Source organism: Magallana gigas, chromosome 6 (assembly GCF_963853765.1).
Source record: "Magallana gigas chromosome 6, xbMagGiga1.1, whole genome shotgun sequence".
NCBI classification, from domain to species: Eukaryota; Metazoa; Mollusca; class Bivalvia; order Ostreida; family Ostreidae; genus Magallana; species Magallana gigas.
The window spans coordinates 21,301,094-21,313,916 of NC_088858.1; the positions used below are offsets into that span (position 1 = coordinate 21,301,094).

Here is a 12,823-nt window from a genome sequence, read left to right on the forward strand (position 1 = left end):
AGAAAATGTATAGAAATTGTAACTGTGAGAGAAACTTGGATTACATTATCAAAGACTTGTCCTACTTTGTTATTGTTAAGTGGAGAAACTAATGATTCTATGGCATTATATATTATTCTGTGAAAGCTATTCATCAATATGCTGTAAAAAGGGGGATTTTTTGTAATTCCGAGAAAATTAAACAAAGGAGAAAAAAGCGCCCGTATGATATGAGTAGTATCGAGCATAATGCATTGTCTTTGGACATTATTCAATTATGTATAAAAATAATTTTTTGGGAGTGGATTTATATGCACAACTATTAATAGGATATTAATTGTTTTGCTTATTAGTACTATTAGAATTTTGGCTTCTTAGGAATGTTTAAACAAAACAAAATTATACTACAAAAACATTTTTAATCAAAATTGATAAACAAGGGCAAGCAATTTCTAGACCAGACAATCTGTCTAGTAAACAACTTCTGGTTGAATTAAAAACTAATGCGTACAGAATGATCAAACTATCTTACATACAATTTTCAAATTTTTACAGCTCTGACAGCATAAAAACCAGCGGACTCCCATAGCAAAAAAAAAATAAACTTGGTATTTCCCTTTTCAGCATTTAAAGTATAAACAAATTAAAGTGTTTCTCTGCCCTTGCTTTACCTACCAATATTACAGACACTTCCAGTATATCCTGACATACAGTTGCATACATATCCATTGACACGATCTGAACAGGTGCCATGAGCACAGGGCGAACTGGAACACTCATCGACATCTTTATAAGAAAAACCGACATTGTTTTACGTAATATTAATGTTAATTTAAAATTATTGAATATAACTTCAAAATAAAACCTTTTTAGCCTCTATTTTGTTTTGATACTGAGTAACATATCTAAAAGTTGAGTTATTAATGCTGTTACAGATATTACACTAACATGAAGGTGGTATGGGACATATGTCGATATCAATGTTGGTAAAAAACTTTATGATAAAAATACTTTCACCTTTTTTTAATTTTTAAGTTTTGCAATATAAGACCAACAAATATTTTTCAATATTTGTGGGACTGATAAAAATATTAAAATTCCCAGCTAAATTCGACTCATGATTAACAGATTTTTTAGGTTCTTAGGTAATACTCTCACCTATTGCACTACTAACCTAGGTAACCGTTTTGGGTAAGAAAAAAATGTCCTTGATTTTGTTATTTCTTTCAAAAGGAAGTGCGTCACAATACGGAGGTGCCCCATTCCACTCTAATATTCATTGTCTGTTTATGCCCAAGCGCAGAAAGAATTTAAAAATGGAAAATACTTGCAGAAGGAACCAAAACTTATTAATTAATGATTAATACAGCAAATAAATATCTATATACATTTCAGTTATAATTGTAATTAAACGTATCTTTTTGATGACTACTAGATGATATCCCGCGCAATTGCGGGAATTGCACATTACACATTAATATGATACAATGCCTAATTTGTTAAACCATATCTTTTTGTTCATGTTTTGTATACTGTGTTCGGTTTTTTTTTCATTGCATTCATGACATATTCTTTTAAACTAAAGTAAAAGACACAACTGCATAGCTAGACATTCAGAGGAGTGGGTAGAGTTGAAAAAAAACTAAACTAAAATGGATGATATAGCCATGTATGTAACCATAATTCGTTTTGTTGCAAAGCTGGAAAAAAGTAACAGTTAAATTTTTTGTAATTTCAAACCAGTGGGTTGGTTATTAGTGTGACGCATCTCTAAATTTTGTTCTCTAGGACATATTGTACCATAATAATGTTTTATGTTTCAAATATGAATTATATTTTTAGATAAAAGATTGGTTTAGAAAAAACAAATTGGAGGAGGGGGGGGGGGGGTCAGCCCCCATTTCACTTACCCGTTCCATATATATATGTATACATTAATACATTTTTTTTTATATAGACGCAAGGTAAAATATATTCATTGTTTTCAAAATAAAATATAAGCTTTACTACAAATCTGTCGTCATATAAAAATGTATGAAATTTAAAAAATGCTAGTGTGTGTATATTTGCACATTATAAACAAAAGCTGTCAGAACCAAAGCATCTGTTTAACTTGCCCTATACTATACAATGACGTTACAGTAATTAGTTAAACCGCGTTCCTGGAAACCCCGTTCTGGAGAGTTATTCCCATCAAAACTAAAAGCCATCAAATTTTTTCATTTAATTTATTCACCTTTTTGTAATAATCAAAGATGACCGATCCAAAGTGTTTGCCCGCGATGCATGATAAACTCGTCCTGCACGTAAATTAGTCAACCCTCGTTCTTGGTTTCCCCTGTATGAAATGTTCTACCCCATTCTCTCACTAGAAGTCATGCTGCGTAGGCGCTATATACATCAAACTAAAATCGCGCATTTAAGAAATGAATTTTTTTTTTATATTCAACGTTTGTCAAATTTTAATGCATTATAAGTAAGTTTCCCGTACATATATTCACTCTTTACGTATTATAGTATTTAATATAATTTCATTGCAAGCATATATTTTGATGCAAACTTCTATTTATTTGACTCTGCCAAAGCGTTTCCACCACCTTACTCTCATTTTTGCTATTTCGGGCTAGTTTATCGAAAATGAAAGTAGGTTTTTGAATAATTTTTCAATAATTACTTATCAGGTATAATTCAAATATAGCTGACGGACATCATCCCACAAGTGTTGAAATGTCAAATGTTTAAGCAGTTACAATGGTGCAGGCATTTCGTAGTTTATTTGCAAAAGCCTTACAGGGGCATGGTCACGATTTTGTTCAAAAAATTATTTTTCCGATTTTAATATTTACAATGCTTCAGCAAGGCATTCTTAACAGGCAACCGAAATTTGAGTGTAATTCATTGAATTATAAACAAGTTACAGAGCTTGAAATTCCTTGCTATGTAACCAGAGCGTTGGTTTACATTTTGAATATTAATGTAAAAATTTCAATTTAAGACCTAAAATGAATGTGTTAAACGTTAGAAATTGTTTAATTATGCTTAAAATAAATATAAAAAAATAGACAAATCAGGTTTAATTTTTTTACTGGTATTTTGAACCTATGTAAACAAGAACAGGGCACGAGCCTTGTTTACATTACAAAGAATTGTCAGCCCTGTATCTTGCTTTTGACTCCACGAATGACTTTCAAATTCCATTTGATCATTAGAAATGCATTTCTAAAGCATTGTAAATAATAAAAATAGAAAAATAGAATTTGATCAAAATCGTGACCATGCCCCTGTAATCTATAAGTAAAGATTCTTACTTTAAAATGCAATTTCATTAAAATGCGCCGAAATAGCTTTTTTCATCATAATTTTAAAAGTTTTTCACATCTTTGTATGTGTGTGGGATTTTTTTTGCGCATGATATACGTACCAGTATTACATTGACTACCCGTATATCCTGGCATACAGTTGCATACATATCCATTGACGCGATCCAAACAAGTACCATGAACACAGGGCGAGCTGGAACACTCATTGATATCTTAAAAAGAGGATCGACACTTTTTAAAACTCTTTGCGCGTGAAAAAAGGATTACTACAATTCAAAAACATTTAACACCTGCTTAGATTCTCATTTTGACACAGACGTACGACACTGCCTAACATATATAACAGCTAGAGGACTCAAATCTTAAAAAAGAACAAAGAATAAAAGATAGGTTTATCGTAATAAAATTAAATGAGGAGAAACAATAAAATTATTGTAAGGACATTTCTTGAAGACAAGTTTTAATGATAAGCTAGTAGTTTTAAACACATGTGATTATACGTTAGAACCATTCATAAATGGTCATTTGAAAAAAACCTCTATAAAGACAGTGTTTCACTGCCCTTGCTTTTACCTACCAATATTACAGTGACTTCCTGTATATCCTGGAACACAGTTGCATACATATCCATTGACGCGATCTGAACAAGTACCATGAACACAGGGCGAGCTGGAACACTCATCGATGTCTTTAAAAGAAAACCGACTTGTTTTAGGATTTTTGTAGGTTAAAAAATGAATACAACAACTACATGTAAATAGAACCATTGAAACCTTTGACAAGTGTCTTTTTTTGACATATATACATATACTACCTAACATGCTTAATAATTGAGGAACTTTAACGAAGAAAGTAAGTTTAAGAATCGGAAACACTTGCAAAAGCGACAACTCTTGGCAAAACTAAATTAATTTATTACACCCCAACATATTATAAGTGCATTATTTTTCCCTATTTCTATCATGCTTTTACCTACCAATATTACAGCGACTACCCGTATATCCTGGCATACAGTTGCATACATATCCATTGACACGATCCAAACAAGAACCATGGACACAGGGTGAGCTGGAACACTCATTGATATCTTAAAAAGAGGACCGACACTTTTTAAAACTCTTTGCGCGTGAAAAAAGGATTACTACAATTCAAAAACATTTAACACCTGCTTAGATTCTCATTTATTTTGACACAGACGTACGACACTCCCTAACATATATGACAGCTAGAGGACTCAAATCTTAAAAAAGAACAAAGAATAAAAGATAGGTTTATCGTAATAAAATTAAATGAGGAGAAACAATAGAATTATTTTAAGGACATTTCTTGAAGACAAGTTTTAATGATAAGCTAGTAGTTTTAAATACATGTGATTAAGGATATGTGAATCTGACAAAAACAAGTTCATTGCCCAACGCGAACTATCGTATGGCGATGAGCTGTCGTATTTCTACATCGACGGTTTATTTGCTTAATTTTAGGTTTAAAACAGTGATACAATGTGTGTTAGTTTATGAACTTGCATCAAATATCATAAACATCAACATTATATCAAAAGGTTTTACTTCTTTAACCATTGACAAACAAAAAGTTAACGACATACTTGCGCTGATTTCCGGTAATTTCCCAAATCTCGATGTAAACAACAAGTCGTAATGACAAAAACTGATGGATATCATTAGTTTATGACTAATTTTGCGGATAAAAACCGATGTCAGATGTCATAAAAAGGGAGCGAAAAAAAAGGACGAGACCATACACCAGTTCCCTGTGATCTAAACCTGTCATATGCAAGCAGTAAGCATGGTAGGTGTGTTATCATGACATGTGCTATTGTAATATGTAAACGGTGTGACCGTTGGACCGAGCGCAGCTTTAACACAGTGGAGTTTGATTTTTGTAGAACAAAATTTATTTGAAACGCACACAGTAGGATCCGCTTGGTTGCCTACACATAAAATTATCATTAGCCAAAGTTTAACTAAACGTCGCGTGCTCAGTCTACATTGTGACGTCATATTTCAGACGTAAAACGTTCAAGTTTTGTCTTTGGAAATAGCCGAAGAGAGTTACGTGATTCCAAACTTTTTTTTTATTTCTTCTTTCATATTGTTCATCAATTAAATTCATATGAATGCCGCTGTAATAAAATTAAATATTTTATTAAGTATCTAAAAGATCAGTTCCTTGACGTTAATGTTTTTATTTTCCATCTGATAATTTGATAAGACATACACAGAACAAGTCGTGTTTCTTGATTGAAGCACTACTAAACTTATCTGGTTTCCTTTTTAATTTCTTTTAATTCAAATTACCTTCTATCGAAACACTGGAACTTATTTAATCGAGTTCAGGGGCAATAAACATCGATAAGTACCAGTCAATAAATGATCGAACTAACTTTTTTAAAACAAAATGGCTGCCAATATGGCGGCGCCCAGGGCTGGAAGAAATTTTTTTTGGCCTTAGTACCCCTGATTCAACTTTCATTTTTTACTGATTTTCTTATATATACGTGTTACCATTAATTCTCGCTTCGCGAGGCGGGCTTCGCCCGCCTCTCGCTGCGCTCGGTATTATGTTAACGTTACAGATTATTATGCTCGTATATTATCCGCGTGAAAACAATATCGCCTAGCCTATATGCAGAATAGCTTAACAATAATCCTAATTTGTTCAAACATAAAAATTATTCATTGTTAATTCAGTCAGTGTTTGTATATGAAATAAGCACAATTTTAGTTCGAATTTTCTCAAATGAAATTAACCATGATAAATGGTAAGGTTAATCAGGAGCGTATATACCAAGCTGTTAGCGTAGAGGGCCCTGAGTTAACTTTAGCATATGACAAGCTTATTTACCAACATTTACAGTACTCACAAAATGATTATAAGTGTAACACTTTCATGCACATTACCTTGAACAGTATACTTGTAAGGAAATAGGTTATATGTTTGTTTTGATGATTTTTTAACACATATCGTTCATAACATGAAGAATCAATCTTTTATTCACTATCAATAACTGATAATGTTGATTCTCTGAACTGAAATGAAAATAGTTGAACAGCTGACTGATATTCACCTTTATTGAATTGCAAAAATCAAAGTACAGTTGAAAGAAAAATTAGTATGTCATGGTTTATCGGTTGATAGAATTGCTCACATCATATTTAGATTTCTTATTTTTTCCCCATTATTTTCAAATCATGAAAACGTAAGATTTCTAAATACACACAGTTATATGAGATTTGAAATTGTCAAGTTAAGTAACACTAATTTAAATTTTCAAGATTAGAATTAAATGTTGACAAGTTTCACTTGATATCAAATTTTTATATAGAATAATCCATTTATATAAGGTTTTGTCTGTCTATGTTGCATACACTTTCATAATATGCCTATATGAATTTTATTTTTCTACATGTAGCTTCTTAAAATCATCCTTTTGTCAATTAGTGTCTGTCCATCCATTTATCTGTCTGAAGTCTGTTTTATTTTATAACCCTGGTGAGGTTACTGATGTAGATCAAGTTGAGATCATCATTATGACACTTATATACAACAAGCCTCACAGAAAATATCAGTCCTCCTAAATTACAGAGTTTTTGAATGAGCTATGAATGTATGGTTGAGTACAATTTTTATCTTAAATATTTTTTGAAATGATTTTTGTGAATAAGGATATTTTTTTGTTATATATACCGGTATAGATAACTTATCTATATTTTTATCTTTTTGCATGAAAAAAAGTATGCATATCCTAGTTAGGCCACACCAATATAATTTCTTGCTTGTCGGACATTAAATGGAAAAGGCTACAAGCGGGCGAGCGATAAATAATAAGATTATTATTTTTTGTAGCCGAAATTTTTAGGCGGTCCATAATGATATGATTTGTAATGTTTTATTTAAACACGAGCATGCAGGATCCGATGAAAAAGAAATTTAATTGGTGTGGCCTTCTACATTTTCTATTTTTTTAGTTCAAATTGAGGCTGAACCATTGTAATATATTACCCTGCATAATCATTCTGATAAAGTCTAAATCATACATTATAAATTGCATCAAGACCAATATGGGGACCAAGGAAGGGTTCAAAGTTCTGTATATGTTCCTCCACTTTTGTTTTTACGCCAGTTTACTTCATTTACCATTTCGCCGTTTTACGCCGATCAATTGATCGGCGCATTTCGTCGTACGCCGATATGGGACAAATGAAGTCCGCCCCGTTTAATTTGTTCCCCAAAACATGAAATTTGTTACCACAAATTGGATGAAAATATGTTATAACCGATTTTAAAAAACCGAAATTACAAATTATAACTTTGAAATAACGAATTCAAGAATTCGTTATTTCAAATTTAATTTGTTAAAACAGATTTAAAAATTTGAAGTAACGAATTCAGCGAAATTTGTTATAACAGATTAAATTCGTTATAACAAATTCCTTAAATTAGTTATTACAAATTTAATTCGTTATAACGGATTCACCAATTCGTTATAACGATCTAAATTCGTTTTAACAAATTCAAGAATTTGTTATATCAAATTCAAAAATATTTTTTGATAGGTCCTAAATGGGCTTCCGTACTTTAATATACATTGGAAGTGAAAAAATTTGTTAAATTAAAGAATCCTTTTCTCTTTATATGATTGGTTTTTAGAAATACAATCATTTATGGCAGTATTGATTTTCATGAAGCGCGCAGAGTGATTTTTTGTAAAAGTTAGATAAGAGGAAATTCGGATTTTCAGCCTTTTTTATTCAATTAATTGAAGTATTTGCAACACAACTCCATTAATTATGTTCTACAAGAACTTAAGCAGGCTCACAGTTTAACTAGATGAAAGAAATTGCCATTTAAAACTGAATTATACGTCTTTTCTAACAGCATGTAGGGTTGGTAGCATCTATTTCAATTGAGATCAGAGGAAATTCAGACGTTATTATCTTTTTTTCTAATTCACCAACTGTAATGTCCAAACATTTAGAACCGACTCCTGAGATGTGTTTATTTGTGTGTATATTCAAGCTATTAAGCGCTCTCTGACTGTCCATGTTCTCACGGGTAAATTTATGTACAATGTCAACATCTGTTATCATATGAAAATATCACTTCACTTAATAAATAGTTAGCAAAAATACAGACGTGTTTCTTACTCTCTCTCCAATACATTACAATGGCGAAGAGGATGCCTTGGTGATACTTGGACATTTAGTACTACCGTGTAGAACACTTGTGGTATATTCATCATGTCATCTTTACCAAGTTTCCCACCGTTTTCTGTGCATTAAAATGCACCTGACATTCGTTGGAAAAAGTGGAAGTTAAGACTTGACAATCTTATTCTCGCAATGGGCGTTAAAAACGACAAACCGAGACAAAGAGCGTTACTCCTACACTCTGCTGGAGAGGAGGTGAATGAAATTTTTGATACTCTACCCGACACCGGAGACGACTACGACACCGCTGTAGCCAAACTTACGGAGTACTTTGCGCCAAACAAAACTGCAGAATTCGAAATGTATAAGTTTAGACAGGCGAAACAGGAAGCAGGGGAGAGCATAGATATGTTTCACTCGCCCGAGGTAAAACATGCAATTCATGTCATAAGCCTGATCACTTTGCTTCAGTGTGTCAATCAAAGAAGAAACCGCATTCTACTTCTAAGTCAATCAAACAACTCGAAAAAGCCGCCAAGTACAGTGACTCCGAAAGTGAACCTGAAGAATACGTTTTTGGTCTGGGTCAGATTAACTATGTATATAAGCAACCACAAATAAAAGTTGAAACCAACCGTGACAGTACTTGTTGACACAGGCTCAAGCATCAACGCAATTGACGAGAAAACATTTGAGAAAATAAGAGGTAAAGTAAAACTGAGGAAAGCCAATAATCCTGTTTTTGCGTATTGCTCAAATACAAAGCTTGAAATGATTGGAAAATTCACAGCAACGATTGAAAATGAAAAGAAAATCGGAACAGCTGAAGTTTATGTGGCCAAAGGAAATTATGGCTGCATACTAGGATACGATACGTGCATCGAGATGCAGATTGTACCAAGAATTGCAACCACCGTATGCGAAAACAAAATTGAAAAATTGTGTAAAAAGTACCCATCCGTGTTTGATGGAATCGAAAAACTGAAGAATAAACAAATTCAAATTCACATCGACAAAAACATACAACCAGTAACGCAACCACATAGACGAATACCGTTCCATGTTCGAAAACAGGTAGAACAAGAACTAAAAAAGTTAGAAGCGCTTGACATAATCGAAAAAGTAGATGGACCAACACCGTGGGTGTCACCGATCGTTGTCGCACCAAAACCCCAAAAGCCTGGTGAATTTAGACTTTGTGTTGACATGCGTAAAGCGAACACAGCCATTCAGCCGGAAAGGCACGTAACCCCAACAATTGACGACATGATCTTGGATCTTAACGGTGCTAAAGTGTTTTCCAAGCTTGATCTTAATGCAGGCTATCATCAACTCGAGTTACACCCGGAATCACGCAATATCACAACCTTCTCTACTCATGTAGGATTGCGTAGATACAAGCGACTCAGCTTTGGAATTTCGTCCGCTGCCGAAGTATTTCAGAATACACTCAGTACTGCGTTGGAAGGACTGCGTGGTGTCCGCAACATCAGTGATGATATAATTGTGTTTGGAGAAAATCACCTCGAGAATGACAAAAACCTGGAAGCTGTATTCAAGAGGCTATCTGAAAGAAATCTAACATTGAATAAGGATAAGTGTGAATTCAACAAGTAACAGCTTGAGTTCATGGGTACGCGTTTGGCGCCAATGGAATATCAGCAGATCCACGGAAGGTTGATGCTATAAAGACAGCGGAAATTCCCAAGAATGTAAGCGAGGTAAGAAGTTTCCTGGGCATGACCAACTATGTTGGGAGATTCATACCAAACTATTCAACCATAACAGCACCATTGAGGGACCTCACCAAAAACAATGTAAATTTTGAGTGGGGAAAGAATCAACAGAAATCGTTTGAGACACTCAAACGTGATCTCACAAGTGACAAAGTAATGGCTTACTTTAATGCAACAAAACAAACTGTATTGATTGTAGACGCTAGTCCCCTAGGATTAGGAGCGTTATTAACTCAAGATGGGAAAGTCATATCGTACGGAAGCCGAGCGCTAAATGATGTTGAAACCAAATACTCCCAAACTGAAAGAGAAGCATTGGGGCTGTGAGCATTTTATTTATACCTGTTTGGAAACCAATTTAAAATCATTAGTGACTATAAACCGCTAGAGTCCATTTTCAACAACCCAAATTCAAAACTCCCAGCAAGGATCGAACGATGGAGACTAAAATTCAACCATACAGCTTTACAGTTCAGTATAAACCGGGGAAATCAAATGCAGCAGATTACATGTCGAGACATCCATGTAAACGATCGACACCAGAACTATCAAACATTGCAGAAGAGTATGTAAACTACGTTACAGAAAATGGAGTCCCAAAAGCACTCACTTTTGAGAAAAATCAGCGAAGAAACACGTAAGGATTTAACACTTCAACATGTTATTGATGCGATCAAAAATAAAAAACAAATGTCACCATGTTTATTCAAAAACAAAGTAATTGACACTTTAATACGCAGAAAAAACGAGATGACCATTTATCAAGATGGGAACGATTGTGTCCTACTGGTCAAAAACAGGATCATCATCCCAGAAACATTACAACATACCGTAATACAATTAGCGCATGAGGGTCATCAGGGAATCGTAAGAACCAAACAACTCCTTCGCGAAAAGGTTTGGTTTGTCAACATAGACAAAAAGGTTGAAGAATTTTGTAAGCGATGTATCCCGTGCCAAGCATCTGTTCCTGGAAGGCATTGCGAGCCACTGAAAATGGCACCGCTACAAACACGACCATGGTCAGAAGTGAGTATGGACTTCTGTGGACCATTTCCGAATAGATCGTACCTGATGGTTGTGATCGACGATTACTCAAGATATCCTGTCATAGAAATTCTGTCAAAAATCTCGGCAAAAGCAGTGTTACCAAAACTAGATAGCGTATTTGCTATATTTGGAATCCCAGACGTCGTTAAAACCGACAATGGTCCACCATTCAATGGATCCGAATTTAAAGAATTTGATAACCATCTAGGATTCAAGCATCGAAAAATAACCCCGCTGTGGCTTCAAGCGAACGGAGAAGCAGAGAGATTTATGAAGACTATAGGAAAGGCAATAAGAGCAGCACATAGCGAACATCGGAGCTGGAAACAAGAACTTTACAACTTCCTAAGAAATTATAGAGCCACGCCTCATTCGACTACCAACGCGACTCCAGCAGAATTGCTGCTAGGACGAAAATTAAAAACTCGTGTTCCAGAGATCATCCCGCCAGCAGTGAATAAGAGAGTAATCCAAGACAATGACTGGAAACGAAAAGAACAAATGAAACAATATGCTGATGAAAAACGAAAAGCAATACAACATAAATTAAATATAGGAGATCAAGTCCTGGTCAAACAACAGAAAACGGATGATTAATCAACTCCGTACAATCCACAGCCGTACACAGTAATTAAACAACATGGGTCCATGATTACAGCGAAAACAGAAAATAAAGAAATAACCAGAGACGCGCCGTTCTATAAGAAAATTAACACGGAATGCGATTAGTCAGCTGAGACCTCAGATGACCTGTGTGAAGACTTCATTAACCCATAGCCGCCGGCACAGCAGGAACCTAGACGGTCAACACGCGAACGCAAACCACCATCGTCAATTATTTATAATTAATTTTTTGCTATTTATCATTTCTTCAAAATAACATTTAAAAAAAAAAAGGGTGTAATTATAAGACATAGTATTTTTGCAATTTTTCTAGCTCTGGTCACGTCAAAAAATGTCACTTTATAGTGGTCAGAGGAAATTCAAACTAAAATAGCGGATTAAATAAAAGGAATTCTTGGAACCATTTTCAGATAAATAGAGTATTTCATTAACCTTTTTAATATTTTGGTAAGTTTTCTAGTTAATTGTAAATATGTCTTTTATAACATTTTTAATTTGCATTTAAGTTTTTTTTCTCGTTCTAATTTTTTGAACATGGCTAAGTTTGAAGGTCGTTGCCATGGAAACGAACTCATTTACATATGATTAAGATGTCTTTTTTGACAAAGACGAATCGATTAGAGTCTGTTTAAACAATTTTTTCAATTATTCAATTAGTTTCATGTCAGGTTCACATATCCTTAAACGCTAGAACCATTCATAAATGGTCATTTGAAAATAAACTCTATAAAGACAGTGTTTCACTGCCCTTGCTTTTACCTACCAATATTACAGTGACTTCCTGTATATCCTGGAACACAGTTGCATACATATCCATTGACGCGATCTGAACAAGTACCATGAACACAGGGCGAGCTGGAGCACTCATCGATGTCTTTAAAAGAAAACCGACTTGTTTTAGGATTTTTGTAGGTAAAAAAAATGAATACAACAACTACATGTAAAT

General features: G+C 33.9%; 1 protein-coding gene across 4 annotated transcripts in view; it reads right to left on the bottom strand.

The window, feature by feature from the left end:
• The window catches only part of LOC136269675 (uncharacterized), a 129,751-nt gene that overhangs the window by 100,482 nt on the left and 16,446 nt on the right, over positions 1 to 12,823 (bottom strand). For all 4 annotated transcript variants that reach the window (XM_066086595.1, XM_066086594.1, XM_066086598.1 and 1 more), the window contains exons 9-13: positions 12,641 to 12,751; positions 4,276 to 4,386; positions 3,877 to 3,987; positions 3,401 to 3,511; positions 655 to 765 (exon numbers count right to left, since the gene is read on the bottom strand). In XM_066086595.1, coding sequence (XP_065942667.1) covers positions 655 to 765; positions 3,401 to 3,511; positions 3,877 to 3,987; positions 4,276 to 4,386; positions 12,641 to 12,751 — 555 coding nt within the window. The remainder of the gene's footprint in view (positions 1 to 654; positions 766 to 3,400; positions 3,512 to 3,876; positions 3,988 to 4,275; positions 4,387 to 12,640; positions 12,752 to 12,823) is intronic.